General features: G+C 45.9%; 1 protein-coding gene across 1 annotated transcript in view; it reads right to left on the bottom strand.

The window, feature by feature from the left end:
• Window positions 1-1,822: 1,822 nt before the first annotated feature.
• Window positions 1,823-18,096, bottom strand: part of LOC147442381 (mediator of RNA polymerase II transcription subunit) — a 105,935-nt gene continuing 89,661 nt past the window's right edge. Inside the window, exons 6-7 of the mRNA XM_086528577.1 lie at window positions 2,299-2,342; window positions 1,823-2,218 (exon numbers count right to left, since the gene is read on the bottom strand). Of these exons, the coding sequence (XP_086384703.1) occupies window positions 2,035-2,218; window positions 2,299-2,342 (228 nt within the window). The 3' untranslated portion in view covers window positions 1,823-2,034. The remainder of the gene's footprint in view (window positions 2,219-2,298; window positions 2,343-18,096) is intronic.

Genomic DNA, 18,096 nt, shown 5'->3' with positions numbered 1-18,096 from the left:
GCTAGATTGGTTCTCGTGTCATCTCAATAACTAGCCATGAGAGGAGACTCTATATGTTGGTATGCATAGATATCACCTTGATTTGAGTTGCATGGCTTTATATGGACTAATTGCTAAAGTTTCAATACTCCTTGGATACACAATAACTTGCATTCACACATTCAAAGATTAGCAAGATTCACCATACACGATCTCACATAGATTGATAGAGAGAGGACATGAGTGTTAAGTCTTTTATCTATTGTTGACACTCGGATCATATGACAAGGATGTAATCTTATGCTCTCTATATTTATTTATCTATCTATTTATTTTTATTTATTTATTTATTTTTCTATCTATTTATTTATTCATTTATTATGTATTTATATGAAGAGGGTGTGCAAGTACAAAACGTGCTACGACTTGAGCACTAAGTGCCAAAGCATCAAATCATGAACAACTAGTTGAAAGCCAAAGGAGAAACGGCTACAACCAAAAGGGGGGGGGGGGGGGGGGGGGGAAAGGAAAATGTGATTAGCATCAAGGATTGTGAAACACTAAAAGATTTAGGGACCCATTGTTATGGCATGCAAATCTGAGCAGTAGATATGGAACATAAATATCAGCTCTTATGAGAGATATCTTGACTTTTTCAGCAAACCAAGCTTTCTTTGGACTACATCCTTCATTCCAAGAAGTGCTTGTCCAATACGCCAGCAATGCATAAAATCCTCTTAATTTTCTTCACTTGTATACATTCCCTCTCATGGACCATGCTCTCCTTAATCTTACAAAGAGGGCAAAATATATCGTCGTCGCACCGAGTTCTCAAACTAGCCATTCGTCGTATATGACTAGTAAGCACTGACAAATAAGCATTGTTGGGTACAAATTAGTATCATTCAAAACCCCCACCAAGCACCACTTAGGTACACTTACTGACCTCCAAATTGTTGCAGATGTTACAAACTTCAAATTGAAACTTAACACTTTCCCACATCTTGCCAATGCATGTGAGACAAAGGTTATTCATTTGTACATCTTGCCCCTTTCTGTCAGCTCTTGTTCCATTAGCCTCCCATCCTATTAGGGATTGAATGGTTGAATTTTATCTAGAAATTCTATTACGGCACATAGATAAGGTGTACATGCCAAGAGGACTCTTCATGAAGTTGGAACTGTGAAGCCTTATGTCCAAAGCTTCGTGTCCTTCTAGGGCAGTACCCGGTAGTAAGACACATGCACATGGCAGCTCCAAGGCTACCTCTTACTTGAAACACAATTGTTTCAACACTTTCACTCTACAAGACACGTGCAGAGTGAAACCTAACATAAAGAAACAGTTGAACTATGACTCAACAAGTATGCAATTAAGAACTTCATCAAACTACTGTAAAACAAAACATTAAGTACATCAAACATCCAAACCATGTAGACATGAGGTGCTTGAAGAACTGCACGAAGAAGGAACTTTTAACCCTATAATCCATGGAGACATCACTGCATGTGACCCGAGCTAGGGAGAAAAAAAATGAAATAAAAATGCAAGTTTAAACTGGGTGCGGGGACAAGCTCGATTGATTGGCGACACCTCAACTAAAGCTAGATAACCAAACAACGAACAAATTGAATACAAAATATGAAATTAGCTGGCCATTTCCGGGACGATCATCGAAGTCATGGCTTTTAACACTTCCAAGCTGAAGAACAGCCTTCATTACTTGCTCAACCGTTTGAAGGATATGTACCAGCATTGTTCTTGCCAGTTCCAAGTGAGTGTACACCTAACAGACTTCAAGTAGAGCACACTGAGACAATCGTGCGTCACTCACATTATCCATTAGAACAACTAACCACATGGATTCTAAAGACTTATCTCAAAAATGTTACAAAGTTTGCTCTCCCCAGGAGCCAAGTATAAAGCACATACAGATAAAATGTAGATAGTGTCTCTTCTTTCCTTTGAAGGAACATGGGTGTGGGGGTTAGTGTCATGCCAATCATTTTTTTAAGCAGGAAGTGGGGGGTTGAAATTCCAAGGCCATGTAGTGACTAATGAGATTCCTCTTTAGGTATGCACAATAAGTGATACGCAAGCAGTTTTTCATCATTCAAATCCTCAAGTTTCAACGCAGAAGCAGCAGCCGGGACCCTAAGTATTTGCCAAGCTGGCCTCACTAGGGGTGGTAAAAGTACGTCCGAGGGACCATCGAGTGCCAAAAACCGCTTACATTGGCTGCCACAAAACCATACTTTATTAGGCGAGTAGGAGTTTTTATCAATTCAATTACATGACTGAGGTTATGACAACTGTACCTGCAAGGCTTTGAAAAAAGAGACCGATATGTGTATAGCCAATACTGCGTAAAAAGAATAAAACACATCAAGAGTGTGCACACAGAAGATGCAAGCTTTCTACTTGATGATTATAGCAGATAACTCTTAATGACACGTCTCAGAGTTACTAAAAACAACACAACCTACTAGAACAAACCTTCTCTACGCCTGCAAAACAGTTTTCGAAGAGTTGCTCACGAATGCTGTGGCCCTTGATTGTGGATTGGCTATCAATCACTGTGAGGCAGAGCATTGCACAGCTTAGGGGTTGGGTCAGCTCCTGATCCCTTTGCCCCAATCTTCTTTCTTTTAGCTCTTTTACATAAGCAACTTGATCATGTACCATATAGAGTAATGTACACATTTTAGCCAAGGGTCACTTTGGCTGCTACCCCTTCAACCTCACTTGAAAGAGAGATAAAAAACTGGAGACGAGACCGTGGGGCTCAGTTCCCCACTCACATGCATAAGCAACTTGATCATGTACCATATAGAGTAATGTACACATTTTAGCCAAGGGTCACTTTGGCTGCTACCCCTTCAGCCTCACTTGAAAGAGAGAAAAAAACCGGAGACGAGACAGTGGGGCTCAGTTCCCCACTCACATGCGGTGGCTGCTAAGGTAGGCACCTGCCACCGCTTTCTGTATTCGTTATTACTTAATCTTGAACATATACGACTGCCGGAAGTCGCTCTGCAATCTGCCACTATGCACTAATCTGCAGAGAAACGTATTTAAAGGCATTGTGACCTAAAAGCAACCGCCCAAAAACCCTGCAAAAATCAAGGCTTTTATAGCTGGCCAAAAAGCAGCACACGCCCATGCTCGTCATACGGATGCCATGTCATTAGTCCCGAAATTCGTGCCACAAATCTTGCCAGGATATCCGACGCCGTTTCATACGTAAATGGACTCAGACTTGGGTCGACTGTTTGGTCCAATCTTTAGCTCCTCTCATCGATCCGGTACAGCATGCCCCATCACCGCTTCGTGACATACATCTCCCCCTTTTAAAGAGAGTAATCACCCTGCTTGTGCATGCTTTCAGTCTCTCCTGTCTTGTGACTGATGGTCAAATGCATGCCTGCATGGAGTCAGTGTCTATTGAGTCCTAGTTTGCTGTCTGTTTTGAAGGCGTAATCGAGACAAAGAACACATAATAAATAACAACCACATCCACGTCTAGTCCACGTCGAGACTAGACGCAAAACTATGATATCAACGAATCATTTAGCTATCACATGCAGGCCTTGTCGACCGCCCACAAATGTCTCAATGTGCTAAATTCATCATGTGAATCATTAGTGTTACCCCTACCGATGATTAGAGTCAAAATGCTGTTTGACATTCCATTTCACATGCTCAAACAAACAGACAACTAGATAAAGTACACAACATTTATTCAAACACTTCAATCACACATTATTCGAATTCCAGCCATAGCCTCACACCTTATGGTAAACAATCTATGTTATCATATAGCAGACACCAGGCAGGGTACTGTCAACACATCAATACCTTCAAAATGTGTCGAATGCAACAGAATTGAGAGAATAGGTAGAATCGAGCTTCCACACTTCCACAGTCTTTGTTCTTTCCTTGCCTTAATGGATGCAACTTTGCGTTAATGATAGTTCCTTTTAGATACTTGAGAGAGAGAAAAGAAAGAAAGAAAGAAAGATTTTTAACGTCTATGTCAGGCCGAAATCGGCCTATGAGACAAATCAAATGTACATGGTGTGTATGTCATCCGTCTATCGGAAAGACAAATGAAACGAAACTGATACAAAACTGAACTGAATGTAGGTAGTGGAGTATCTGAGGAGGGATGGAGCTCTATCTCTAGGGGTATATGCATGTCTATATGCTCAAGGTAGTACAATCATGAGAATGCATCAAGCTATCTAGCTCCATCCTGTACTAATGGGGGGATGTAAGATGTGGTACATGGGCGGGTCTGGTGCCAAGGCTACCCGGATGAAAGCCGTCGGGTCGGCCCTCATCTGAGCCACTCGCTCCTCAGTGGCACGGCGCTCCAAGGCTCGGATCTCCTCGATCTGTCGGTGGTGGGAGCTCGCGCCCCTGTAGCCTGTGACTCGTGGTCGTCGTCTAGCTCGGCTCACCTCCGCCTGTGGGAGTGTCACTCCCCTCTGAGTGTCTGGTGAGGGAGGGGCGGCAATCCTCTGAAAGAAGTCTGTGAGCTGCGACTGTCTCCCCTCTGTCTGTGTAGCTGTGTGTGGCTGTAGTAGTGTGTCCCGATGGCTCTGTATCTCTAGTAAGAAACGTCCGAGCTGTCTCTGATCTCGAGAGTCCATGATCTCTCGGAGAGTGGGCTGTCCTCTGAATAAGGCCTCATACCTGCCTCTGATCTCAGTGTATGCTCTGCATCTACATACAAAGTGCTCCTCACTCTCCACCTCCTCTGTGCAGGCTCTGTAGACTCGCTCCTCCCTGGGAACACCAGTATGTCTCCCGATCTCAATCTCTAACCTGTGTGAAGCCACTCTCAGCTGACCAATCGCCACCCGTGAGCTATGTGGCATATATGTGTCCATGTAGCGTGGTCTCTGTATGAACCCCCCAGAGAGAGAGAGAGAGAGAGAGAGAGAGAGAGAGAGAGAGAGAGAGAGAGAAATGAAATGTTATATTAACGTCTTCAAAAGGCCAAAGTGACCTATGAGACCAGAAAGTTACAATGTGGTGGATCTGATACAAGGTCAAAGTAACAAAAATGACAAAATAAAATACTATGGAATCCTAAACTGCTAGGTGTGAGCTAAGCAGCTAGGTGGGATAGCTAAATCACAAAAGATCCAGCATCGGTCAATGGTAGATCTCATCAATCTCCTCCATGGTCAATAGCCCGACCAGGTGTCGTGCATGTTGGGCCAAAGTGATCCGAATCCTCTGATGCAGCCTCTGTCGATGCTGTGTAGTCCTCCGTAGTCGCGGGCGTCTGGATCTCCCTAACTCAATCGCTCCGTCAATCAGTGTGCCTCTGGTGTCAGGCGACGAGCTCTCCTGTGGTAGTAGCTCCTCGGGGGGTCCAGTGTCTGCTCTAAAGAAGTCTGTGATCCGTCTTTGAGACTGGCTAGCCTCTCTCCTCATCAAGCTCTCTCTGTGTCTGCGCAGCTCGAGCAAAAACAGACCCAAGCATCTCTGATCCTCGTATCGCATGACTCTAGAGACGGTGGAGTATACAGATGCTTACACTTACCTTGGAGTGGTTTTCAGTGGACCAGCATTTTCATTGAGGAGAGCAGCAGAGACTACACTGACCAGAGCCCACGCAACATTGGGTAGATTGAAGAGAATGTGTTCACATGTTCGGTTTCAGGAGCCTCGGACGAAGCTCTGGCTCTTTGACACTTTGGTGGCTTCTGCATTGCTCTATGGAGCTGAGATTTGGGGACCTTCATTGGACCATCACGGGAGGACAAGTCGCACTGATGAATGGGGGGACATGGAGAAGCCACTAGTCTCTATGATCTCACGGCTCATTAGAGCCAAGGCTTCAGTACCACGGGCCATTATCCGGGCAGAGCTAGCTGCCCCCCCCCCACTAGTGGTAGAGGCGCTCAACAGATCTATCTCCTTCATACACCGCATGTGGGAACTTCCCAGAGACAGATATGCCCGCCTTGCACTTGAGTCCTCTCGCCAATTATCCATGCAGGGAGATACATCATGCTGGTACGGGGAGATGACATCATGGTTTCATGCGCATGGGTTCAGTATACATATTGCCCCCCTTCCAGTACTCACTGGATGCACCCTCTCTGACTCTTACACAGTCCGAGATCACCAGGCTCATCTGCCAAGACCTGACTCAGCTAGACACCAGGAGGACATGGATACAGCCAGCACAGGAGTTGGGCACGAAGATGGCTTTCTACAGAGAGCATCTTCTCTAGCTTACGGAGGACAGTTTTGTGATGAGGCCCAGATACATGGACACCCACTTGTCTCATGGGATACGATGTGCTTTTGGCCAGATACGCACATCTTCACACCAGCTGTGGATCGAGACTGGGAAATACAGTGGAGTACCGACAGAAGAGAGAGAGAGAGAGAGAGAGAGAGAGAGAGAGAGAGAGAGAGAGAGAGAGAGAGAGAGAGAGAGAGAGAGAGATGCATCCATGGGTTTCCAACCAACCCTCTCAAGGGGCCCCCACCGTAACCAATATTTAGATTGTGTAAATGGAATGTACACAATGCAATACGTATGCAAGACTCAACATGAATTGAATGAATGATGTAGCCGCGGTCGCTCTTGAAGGTGCAGCTCATATGGTGAGTCGTGGGTACTTTCAACTGTCTGACGGTAGGTCGTTTTGATGACATGATTGGCATGTGTGTTTATTTTTCTAGATGACATTCTCATTTTTTCTACATCATGGGACCAGCATGAACAGGATGTAGAGAAGGTTTTAGCTCGTTTAGATGAGTGTCAGATGCATATTGCAGCTAAGAAGTCAGAATTTTTTCTGATTGGGATTACTTATCTAGGCTATATCATCTCTCCAGATAGTGTCAAGCTAGACCCCGCAAAGGTAGAACAGATTCGTAATTGGGAGTTGCCCAAAACAGCATATGAAGTGCGTTCTTTTTCAAGTTCGTGTCAGGCACTACCGTCAGCATGTTTTCTTGAAGCCCTTTGGCCAAAGGGCCACCGCTCTCTTGCTGAGCTCAGAGTCCATCAAGAAGCTCTCAAGGATGGGTAGCATCGTGCTGCCCTCCTTTGTCTATCTGTCGCCGTGAGGATCACAAGTGCCTGGTCCAAAAAGGATGTCCCAGCCAAGATGCAAACTGACCCACCCAGTCACAAATGTGGTCACTAGCATAGAAGCGATCTATCCTAGATAGATTCACTCCTCCAACTTTGCGATCAGAACGGGAGAAAACCAGGCTGTCAGGGGGTCGTACAAACCTGAGTGCTGCCAAACATCAGAAACCCTCATAGTCATACAAAACCGCTCCCAAGCTGCCAGCTCAGCCCCGTGTACCGTGACATGGCCACCTCCAATCCGATCAGAGGGGTCCTCCAACATGTTGAATTCCCCCCCAACACACCACTACTCTGCATGCGGCAAAGACTTCACAACCTGAGACCAAAACTCTACCCATGCACTTGCCACATTGGGCGCATAAATGTTCACGAAACCCATAAGGCAACCCTGAACTCGCATAGTAATCAACTGAGCTCTGCCCAATACAATAATACCTCTACCCACAATGGCCTGCTGCAAAGAATCGGCAATAGTCATACATACCCTTTACTGGATGCCTCCAGGTCCAAATGCAGCTGACCAAAACGTCTCATAGCGACCACATAAAATCTGACCACACCGTCTAATGCGGCTCTCACAAAGATGATGCTCCTGTAACATAAGAATGTCAATCTCACCACCCGCAAGGCATCTCTGAAGCTCCTGACACAGCCGACCTCTCTGACGCTGAAATTGGGGCCCTCCTAATCCCTGCACATTCCATGAGATGATACTCATGGAGTCAGTGATAGAAAACAGATGCTGCAACAGCAGCCAACCTCGCTATCTTTGGATGGGGAGTAATCCGCATTCTCTATACAAGCGCGAATGGAGTCATTGTCCCACCTAGGCCCAAGCCGAGCGTGCATCCGGAAGGGCTACATCCTTTGTTCGAGAATCCTCATGTACAAAGACATAGCAAGGAGGGCTCTGAGTGTCAGCAAACAAATGTACCACAATGTGTCTGCAACCCGCTACATCCGAAGGCGTCACGCTAAGCTTGGCAAGAGGCCAAAGTGTCTGTACCAGATCTGTCACCCCTAAGTCCACTGTGTGGTGTGAGAACTCAGTAGCCTAAAGCTGGAGCCAGTCAAGAACTGTGTGCAAGGTCCACTCTGTGGGATCCCTACCGCACAACGGGAAGGAGAAATACACCGCTGTGTCCAAAGCCTCAATGCCTCTAGCTACAAGAAAGAGGACGTGGACTCGAAAGCAAACCTCCTTTAAGTCAGGAGAAGAGTCACCCAAGAACCGTATGAAGCTGTAGTCAAAGAAGTCCCAACGTCTACGAATATCAAAGCTAGTCAAACCTCTAGGGACTGCTGCAAAAGGAGAAGTCTGCACGAAAAAAGGCAGCCTCATACGGGGTTGTCCTCTCGAACCACACGGCTCGTAGCGAAAGCACTACCAAGAAGTCGCCTCATGACAGACCCGTGTCCAATCCCCTGCGTCTGAGGAGGAGTGGAGGAGGGGTCGAAAGATGAGGCTGTGGGCCCCACCGAGGAGAGAGGACAGACGGGAGGCAAGGGAGGCAGAGCGACAGCGTCTGAGCGAGGAGGAGTGGAGGCAGAGGAACTGAAGTGGACGGGACCTCCTCGGGCGGGTCCTGCTGAAGGGGGTCAAAACGGTTCCCAATCGGAACCCATTGCTGTTGAGCTCCAGAAGGTCGGTCACCAAAGGGAGCAGTGGGGCGAGCCCGCCCCTGTCGACGACGGCCAAGCATCTGCAGCCAACCGTCAGCTGTCTGGTCGTTGGTCTCAGTCGAGGTACCAGCCTGTGCGTCCTGTGTATCTGGGTGTTGGGCATGCTCAGCCTCGGGAGGCTGCGCATGCGCTAGATCGAGGTCTCCTACGAGGAGAGGCCTTTGCTAAATGGCCCATCTGTCTGCAAATGAAACACTGATTCATGAGACCCGAATACTCCACACTTTGTCTGATCCATCCCCCCACTCACCCGAGGCAACAGTACCACCTTGGGGAGGGAGTGTGTCTCTCGAACAAGAACTCGCACAATAGGTGAACTTGCGGCCTTGGCCACAACTGAAGCTACAGTGCACGGAGACTCCATAACTGACTCAAACATGGAACCAATCCTAGGGAGGAGAGAGAGGTACTCTCGCCTCAGGCCTGGGAAACAGACCGAGATCGACAAGTTAGCCTCCTCCTCAAGCACATCTGTAGTAGGGTCAAAACCATGATGCCATCGTCTGAAGTAGGCTCGAGCTGCTCGGATGCCGAGCGGGCTCATTGAAATCACCTTGGCCGTCATCTCTGGAGACTCGAAATCTATCCGATAGTACCCTCTCCCAAGGATCTGGACATCGATGATCTTGCCCACATCGGAGAGAAGCGGGCCTGAAGTAGATCTCGAACCTCGCTCCGACTGGGCCGAGTGCCTATGATCTTGCACACAGCCGAAGTGGCTTACAAGCGTTCTACTTCTGCCATCAAGCTCGCTTGCTCTTCTGGCGAGAGAGCAAGTCGAAGGGTCGGCTCCGCGGTGGGCGAGGGGACTTCGGTAGAGTCCCTCTGAGGTGGAGCACAAGCCGCCATTCTGTGTTTGCTGCTGAATCGAGAAGGGCGATGGTGACGCGAAACTCCTAGTAGACTGTAAAAACAACTTCCTGCGAGCTGAGAAGTGGGATGGAAGGGAGGGGGGGGGATGTAAGCAGGAGCGCGAGGCTGAGCCAGGCGGGTAGGTTGCACGCTGAGCTAGCAACGGACAGAGTAGACAGCGGGCTAGGCAAGGCAACACGAGGGAGGATGGGGGGAGAGAGCGACGGCGAGAGGGGGGATGCAGGTGCGTGCGCAGGGGAGGGGGGCGAGGCCAACAGCGAGCTTATTCCGCTAAGTTTTAGTTTACATCACATTTTTGGCAAGCACCCTTTGAAAATTTTGGCACTAAATTGAATTAATCATTTGCATTTCATCCGCAGTCTGATGGTCAAACTGAAATTTACAATCAACTAGCCTTCGATGTCTTAAGCTCATATGTGCATGATCAACAGTCTCAATGGGAATATTATCTCCCGTTAGTACAAGCTATTATGAATGACTCCTATTTTAGTGCCATTGGTAGAACACCGTATGAGGCAGCATTTGGCCATTTGTTCCAGTCTTCATTGACTAGATCGCTCAGTGAGTTGCCTAATGCCAATGCTGAGATCCAATCCTTGGACGAAATTACTAAGAGAGTGAAGCTTCCGTTAAACAAGGCTCAGGAATCTTATTCAAGGCCGGCTTATAAGCATCATCAGGATGTTACTATCAAGGAAGGGATTTCTATCTTAGAATCATGAAGCAATGTCTTAAGCAAGTAGGAAAGAAGTGTCCAAAAGTTGTCTTTTAGGATGTATGGTCCATTTCCAATCATCAAAAAGATAAAATGTGTCTATGAAATTGTGGTTGCCTAACTCAATGCACAACGTTTTGATGAGCGTGCGGCGGTGTGTGCAAGTGATAGAGCACGCGAAAATGTGCAGGCCTTGAGGCTTGAAGCGGAGGCACTGTGCTGCAGAAGGAAAGCGCTAGCAGAACGAAGAGGGAGAGAGAGAGAGAGCGAGCTCACGTTTTTGGGGAAAACTCAATAAGTGAGTTTTGGGTTTTCCCACTTTTATTATAACTGACCTTTAAAAAATGTGAACCTGGACAAAGTATAAAAATGTACAAAAAGGGATTATTTAGGCCTTTAACCCAACAACCTCCCATTTAAAGGCATAAATGACACCTTTAAGTTAACCAACTCCCACCAGCTGTATGCAATGCTCATGTTGAGCCTTAGCAAGACTCTTGGTGAGAACATCTGCAGGGTTATCCCGTGTATGGATCTTAGTCAAGCTGACTAGACCATCCTCCAATACCTGTCGTATGAAGTGGTACTTTGGCTATCACAACCCAACACGGGTGTATGAGCAGGCATGCCAAGTTCTTTTGCAAGTCTGCCCAACCAAATGGCCTCTTTTGAAGCCTCTGTGGCTGAAATATATTCAGCCTCAGTAGTACTCAATGCCACAATTTTCTGTAACCTAGAACACCAAGAGACTGCACCACCAGCAATGGCAAATACATATCCACTGGTAGATTTCCTGGTATCCATGTCACCTGCCATGTCTGCATCACAATATCCCTGCAACTTTAAGTCACTTTTGCTATAACAGATACACTTTGATTGTGTACCTTTCAAATATCTAAGAATGCATTTGACAGCTTCCCAATGCGCTTTGCCAAGATTCGACATGTATCGACTAACAACTCCCATTGCATAAGCAATGTCGGGACGAGTGGCAACCATAGCATACATAAGAGAACCATAAGCTGATGCATAAGAGATTCCCTTCATTGCTTTCAATGTTACCTCATCCTTTGGGCAATCTGCTTTGCTAAGCTTAGTGTATGGAGGTAAAGGTACTCCAAGAGGCTTAGCATCAGCCATATTAAACCTATCAAGTACTTTTGCAATGTACCTTTCTTGAGATAAAAACAGCAATTTCAGCTTTCTATCTCTTTTAATACGCATGCCCAAAATATGCTCTGCATCACCCAAATCCTTCATAGCAAATGTTGAATTTAGCTTACGTTTCAGAGCATCAAGACTAGTCTTATGTTTCCCGGCAAGTAGCATGTCATCAACATAGAGAACGAGTATGATGGGACTACCATCTTCATCCCTTTTCGTATACAAACAATGATCTGCATGGCTGCGTTTAAAGCATTGAGACAGCATAAAAGTGTCAAAATTCTCATACCACTGCCGTGATGATTGTCTCAAACCATACAGAGTCCTTTTCAGTTTGCATACACGTTCCTCACGTGTAGGAACTACAAAACCTTCAGGTTGTTTCATGTATATGTCCTCTTCAATGTCACCGTCAAAAACGCTGTCTTTACATCCATTTGATTCAATTCCAAATCAAGCACCGCAACGAGAGCAAAAAGGACACGTAAAGTTGTAAGCTTTACAACGAGAGAAAAGATTTCTTGAAAATCAATTCCTTCTTTCCGTGCATATCCTTTTGCAACCAATCTTGCCTTTGTACTTGGGTTTTTCATCCACAATCTTAATCTTGTATACCCATTTGTTAGGAAGAGCCTTTCTCCCTTTAGGCAATGGCACAAGATCCCAAGTATCATTTGCATACAAGGATTTCATTTCCTCTTGCATTGCAAGCTCCCACTTACTGCTTGACTCACATGTCTTTGCCTCTTTATACGTAAGAGGCTCTCCCTCATCTGTCAACATAACATGATGCAAAGAGGGCTCAAAGCGCTGTATCAACCTTCTGACACGAGTAGACCTGCGTACCCAATGATCTACATTCTCAAGCACAAGTTCTACATCAGGAAGCAACTCATTTTCAGCATACTCATGCTGCTGAAAATCATTTTCAGCCATGACAGGTGGCTGTCCATCCTCATTTGGAGCATCTAAATCATGTCCTACCTCTTCTGGCTCAAGGTTAACCGGCTGATTATCCTTTCAGCTTGCGGTAATGCATCCTGAGGCTCTTTTTCAACATCAATAGGCGGCAAGAGAGGCTGAAATTTGACCGATTTCTTGTCAATTTCAGAAGATGTAGCATTTTTCAGTAATTTAGCCTCATTGAACACTACATCTCGGCTGCGTACTACCCTCTTAAACTGAGGCAACCATATCCTGTAGCCCATTTCACCCTCTTCCCCATAACCTAGGAAGAGTCCTTGGATGGACTTGGCATCTAGCTTTGTCCTTAAGTCATTACGAACATGGACAAAAGCCTCGCAGCCAAACACTCTCAAATGATCATAAGAGGCAGGTTTGCCAGACCAAACCTCCTCTGGAATGTCATTTTTCAACGTACTGTTAGGAGAGCGATTGCATACATGAGCTACAGTTTTCAAAGCCTCTCCCCAAAACCCATGAGCGAGATTAGCCGTGGACAACATGCAACGCACTCTCTCACATAAAGTACGGTTATACCTCTCAGCCACACCATTAGAAGATGGATAATAAGGGGCTGTCAACTCCCCTTTAATCCCATATTCTTCGCAATAACACTGAAATTCAGCAAACGTGTACTCCCCCCCATTGCCAAATCTCATACATTTAAGCTTACTACCCTTTTGCGTGGTCACAAAAGCATGCAACCTCTTAAATGCATTAAATGTCTCACTCTTATTCTTTAACAAATATGCCGAGCCTTTCCTAGTGCAATCATCAATGAATGTACAACATATAATGCACCACCAAAAGACTTAACAGACATTGTACATACATCGGAGTGAATTAAATCAAGAGCATTAGCTTTGTACGAGACACCAGAATAATAAGAAGACTTCTTTTGTTTACCATACAAACAGTCAGTACAAAAATCTAACTTGGTGCCCTTTACATCAACCCTCTTCAAAGAGGAGAGCACATCAAGTCCCTTCTGGCTCATATGGCCAAGTCTTTTGTGCCACAACTCCAAATGAGAAGCAACTTCAGCCACTGCAAGAAACTTTCCAGGCAAAGCTTTGCCATGTAAATAGTACAATGTACCACTCTTGCATCCCTTGACAATGAGCATTGATCCCTTAAGAAACTTCCATGAACTTCCAGCAAAAATGGTTGTATAACCCTGTGCATCCATCTGGCCAACAAACAATAGACCTCTTCTTGACGCGAGGTACATACCTGACATCTTTAAGCATACACTCTTGGCCATTGTTTAATGCCAAGCGCACAGTGCCCATTCCTTCAATGTCACAAGCATGGTTATCCCCAAGGTAAACCTTGCCATACTTGCTTGCATGATAAGAAGCAAAACACTCCACAGATGGAGTCACATGAAATGAGGCACCCGAGTCTACTATCCAAGACTGTGTAAGGCCATCATTTGCACTTAGCAATGCATCAATGACATCTCTACATGAGATAAGCATGTCTTCTGCATTTACTACAACAAAATCTGAGGGGCATGAAGCTGCAACCAATATCTCTTCACTGTCGGATAACTCTGTGATAACCACACTAGAGGATACATTGACGGTCTCCGAATCCTTGGAGGAGGTACCTGCTGATTTTTCCCCTTTCTTATCCTCTGTCTTCTTCTTCTCCTGTGATTCCTTCTTTCTTTCTTGCTCTTTCTTGAAATACCTGCAATCTGGCTTCTTATGGCCTTTTCTGCCACACTAATAACAAGTCACATCCTTATCCCTAGACTTGCTTTTGCTCCTGTTTTGAGTCTTGGTACCTGTATTTTGCTTTTGACTTCTGCCTCTCGCATTGTAAGCAGAACTGCCACCTTCCCCACCACTAGACTTGCCTCTAATTTCCTCATTTAAGATGGAGCCTCGCACTCCATCGTATGTGAAGTTGGGGCTATTACTCAAAGAAACCACAAGCGTTTCCCAAGAGTCTGGCAAAGTCATCAACAAAAATATGGCTTTCAACTTGTCATCAAAAGGTTGAAGCCCAGTATCCTGCAGCTCACTCATAACACTGGTGAAAGCACTTAAGTGCTCAGAAGCCGACTTGGCTTCGTCAAGCATCATGTTCACCAGTTTGCGCATCAAATGCACCTGATTCACAGGGGTGGCATTCTCATAAGTGGCTTTCAACTTATGCCAAATTGCATGTGCACTGTCCAAGCCCTTTATGTCCACCAGAATGTCATCGGTCACAGCCATTTTGATGTAGGCCTTTGCCCTCTTGTTGAGCTTGGCCCAATCCTCATCCGGCATATCCTCAGGCTTAACAGCCAAAAGGACGTCCTCACAATCCTTGAGGAACAAAATCCCCTGCATCCTGTCCTACCATAGGTCGAAACCTGTATCGTCAAATCGCTTGATTTCCATCAAGCTCTTGGCATCAGACGACGAGGAAGTAGAGGCCATTTGAAAGGATAAAAATGCAGCAGAAAGCGTCTACACAAAATCTGAAAATTTCCAGTGATCACAATGTACCGCACATTGCATACAATGTGCTGAAAATTTCAGCAATTAACAAGTATCCCCAATGCGTACTTGCATAAACCCACAAAAGGCGTACATAAACCTCAATTTGTGTACATGAAAACAGTCCAATTCTGAATTTTCTGCAAATTTACTGTTTTGGCGCATCAATTTGCATAAAAAATGGACCTGTTTTGAGTGGGAAAATCAAGGGGCATTCACGGGAATCGATTTAGAACACCTACATTTTGCTGTTTTGACCTGTAGTTTTCCGGTTTTTACCTGTTTTGACCTAATTTCAACCTGTTTCAGGCAGTTTTGGGAACCCTAATCACCCTAGGTGACACCGGAAGCAAGGGGCTTCGCGATGAAAGCGGAAATTTGACGCGAGAGAAGCCTTTTGCCTGCTGTCCAGTCACCTGCGCAAAGCTTCTGAAACCCTAATCTGGCTCTGATACCAGTTGATGAGCGCGCGGCGGTGTGTGCAAGTGATAGAGCACGCGAAGATGTGCAGGCCTTGAGGCTTGAAGTGGAGGCACTGTGCTACAGAAGGGAAGCGCTAGTAGAACGAAGAGGGAGAGAGAGAGAGCTCACGTTTTTGGGGGAAACTCAATAAGTGAGTTTTGGGTTTTCCCACTTTTATTATAAGTGACCTTTAAAAAATGTGTCCAGGTTCATATTAAGAAAATGTACAAAAAGGGGTTATTTAGGCCTTTAACACAACACGTTTTCCATATTTCTTGGTTGAAGTTGTTTCAAGGATATCTGAAACGAACGCAAAGAGTGGATCTCCCGGCTACATGGACTGTCTACAAACACACGTCGGACGAACCACCCGGCGACCATAGCCACCATCCGGCAGCTCCCTCATGCTGGGGCCAGTGTCCGAGGACGTAGGCATGCACCTGTAAGACCGAGCATCCCATATCACCCGGCCTCACCTCCTCGAGGTGACCTCACGCACTCCTAGCCTCATGGGCTAACCACTCGCACTCTGCCAGTGGGGGTCGATAATTGCAAATGAGGCCTTGGCCTCCCTTTTATAATAATGGCCGGCCACACTGGCCGGGTTCACACTACGTCCGTCCGGACAACATTGGACACCCATCCCGACAACGTCTAGGCTAGATCCCCTCTCCTATGAGCGGGACATGACATACTTCCCCCATTAAGAACCATTGATGTCCTAATCAATGAAGTGGGGATACTGAGCTTTCAAAGCTCTAGCTGGTTCCCAAGTAGAAAACCTTTCAGATTGACCCTTCCATTTAATTAAGAACTCGTCATAAGCCTTTTGGCGCAAATGACGGGGTACGATGATCTAAAACTGCCTCTGGTTCTCGAGGAATATACTCAATTTGCATATCTTGCCATACATTTTCCTCGATAGGCACAACAATGTCGGCTTTCCCGATTTTACTCCAAGGTGGCTAACATGGATCACTGGATGTACACTTAACATCCGAAGGAAGAGCCAATTTACAGGCAACTTGGCCAATCTTCTTTGTGACCAAGAATGGACCACAATATCTAGTTGAAAGCTTATAATGCTTTCTCGTTAGCGTAGTCTTGGAATCCTTGGGTATAGACCCATTGTCCCACCTCTAGAGTCCTGGGAGATCTCTTTTGATTAGCATAAGTAGTGACTCGATCTCGAGCCGTCCTTATACTATCCTTAGCCAGTTCGAGCACTTCAAATCCATACATCAGCATGAATGGGCTAAATCCAGTAGCAGAATGCTTGCTACTATTGTAGGCAAACTCTAATTGTGGAAGATATCTTTCCCAATCAGACTGTCGGTGAGAGGCAAAGGCTCTCGATATGTCCTCTAACGTCTGATTCATCCTCTCAATTTGTCCGTCGGGACTCAAGATGGTCAGAAGACGACATACTCAACTTCGTCTGAGGATGAGCAAACACATCTCGCCAAAATCGGCCAATGAACTTAGTATCTCGATCACTGACGATATCCTCTGGCAGACCATACAACTTGTGAAGCTGGTCGACAAATAAGACCGCCAACTCGTGGCTTTTTACTATCGACTTTGTTGGTATAAACTTCGCCATTTTTGTGAGTCTATAGACCACAACCCAAATGGCGTCATTGCTCCGACTAGTATTTGGCAAACCAACGATGAAGTCCATGGAAATACTCTGCCACTTGGCATCTTGGATTTCCAATGGATGTAGTAGGCCACCTTTCTTAAGGTGCTCTGCCTTATTGACCTGACACTGAGCGCATCTCTTCACATAGCTCTCTATGTAAGAGCGCATCCTTGGCCAATAGAAATATCGCTTGACCAAAGCTAAAGTTCTCTGGATTCCTGGGTGCCCAGGGCTAGGAACATCGTGGCATTTGAACAAAATCCTTTGTCTAACCTCATCGATTTCCGACACGCAGACTTTTCCATTTCTGAACAATAGTCCACCTCTAATCGAATATTGTCACTATCTCGCCTCTCCGGCACGACTCACTTGGGTCTCCGGACCACCCAAGCCTGTACACAAGTCATGCCCCGCTTCAACCTCGTTCCATATCTTGTCAAAATGGCTATCGGAACGACACGGAGAGACAGAAATCCGTCGAGATTTTAGCCATAGACAAGGCATTAACCTCAGGAATCCTGCTGAGTGCATCGACAACTCGATTGCTGGATCCTTTTCTATAACGGATCTCAAAGTCAAACTCTTGCATAAGCTCAATCCATCTAGCCTTTCGACCTCTGAAATCACCTTGATCACAGACATAGCGCAAAGAATGATGATCTGTCCATGCAACAAATGTAGAGCCATACAAGTAGTGTCGCCATTTCCTCAAGGCGTGGACTGCGGTGTAAAGCTTCTTCTCATACGTTGGATAAAGCATCTCAGCGTCAAAAAGTTTCTTACTTTCAAACGCAACAAGACGTCCATCCTGGTATAACACCGCACCAACGGCATAATCACTAGCATCCGATTCAACTACAAACAGTTTGCTAGGATCCACAATATGCAATATTGGCGCAGTAGTCACCAAGTGTCTGAAAGCTCTCGTCGAGATGCTCATTCCACACAACAAGGGGGTTACCTTTACGGTGAGGACCCGAAGTCTTCGGC

The sequence above is a fragment of the Adiantum capillus-veneris genome, chromosome 14 (assembly GCF_014529385.1).
Source record: "Adiantum capillus-veneris isolate H3 chromosome 14, ASM1452938v2, whole genome shotgun sequence".
In the NCBI taxonomy this organism is placed as follows: Eukaryota; Viridiplantae; Streptophyta; class Polypodiopsida; order Polypodiales; family Pteridaceae; genus Adiantum; species Adiantum capillus-veneris.
The sequence above is the reverse complement of the archived record's forward strand: the minus strand, read 5'-3'. Positions and strand labels throughout refer to the sequence as shown.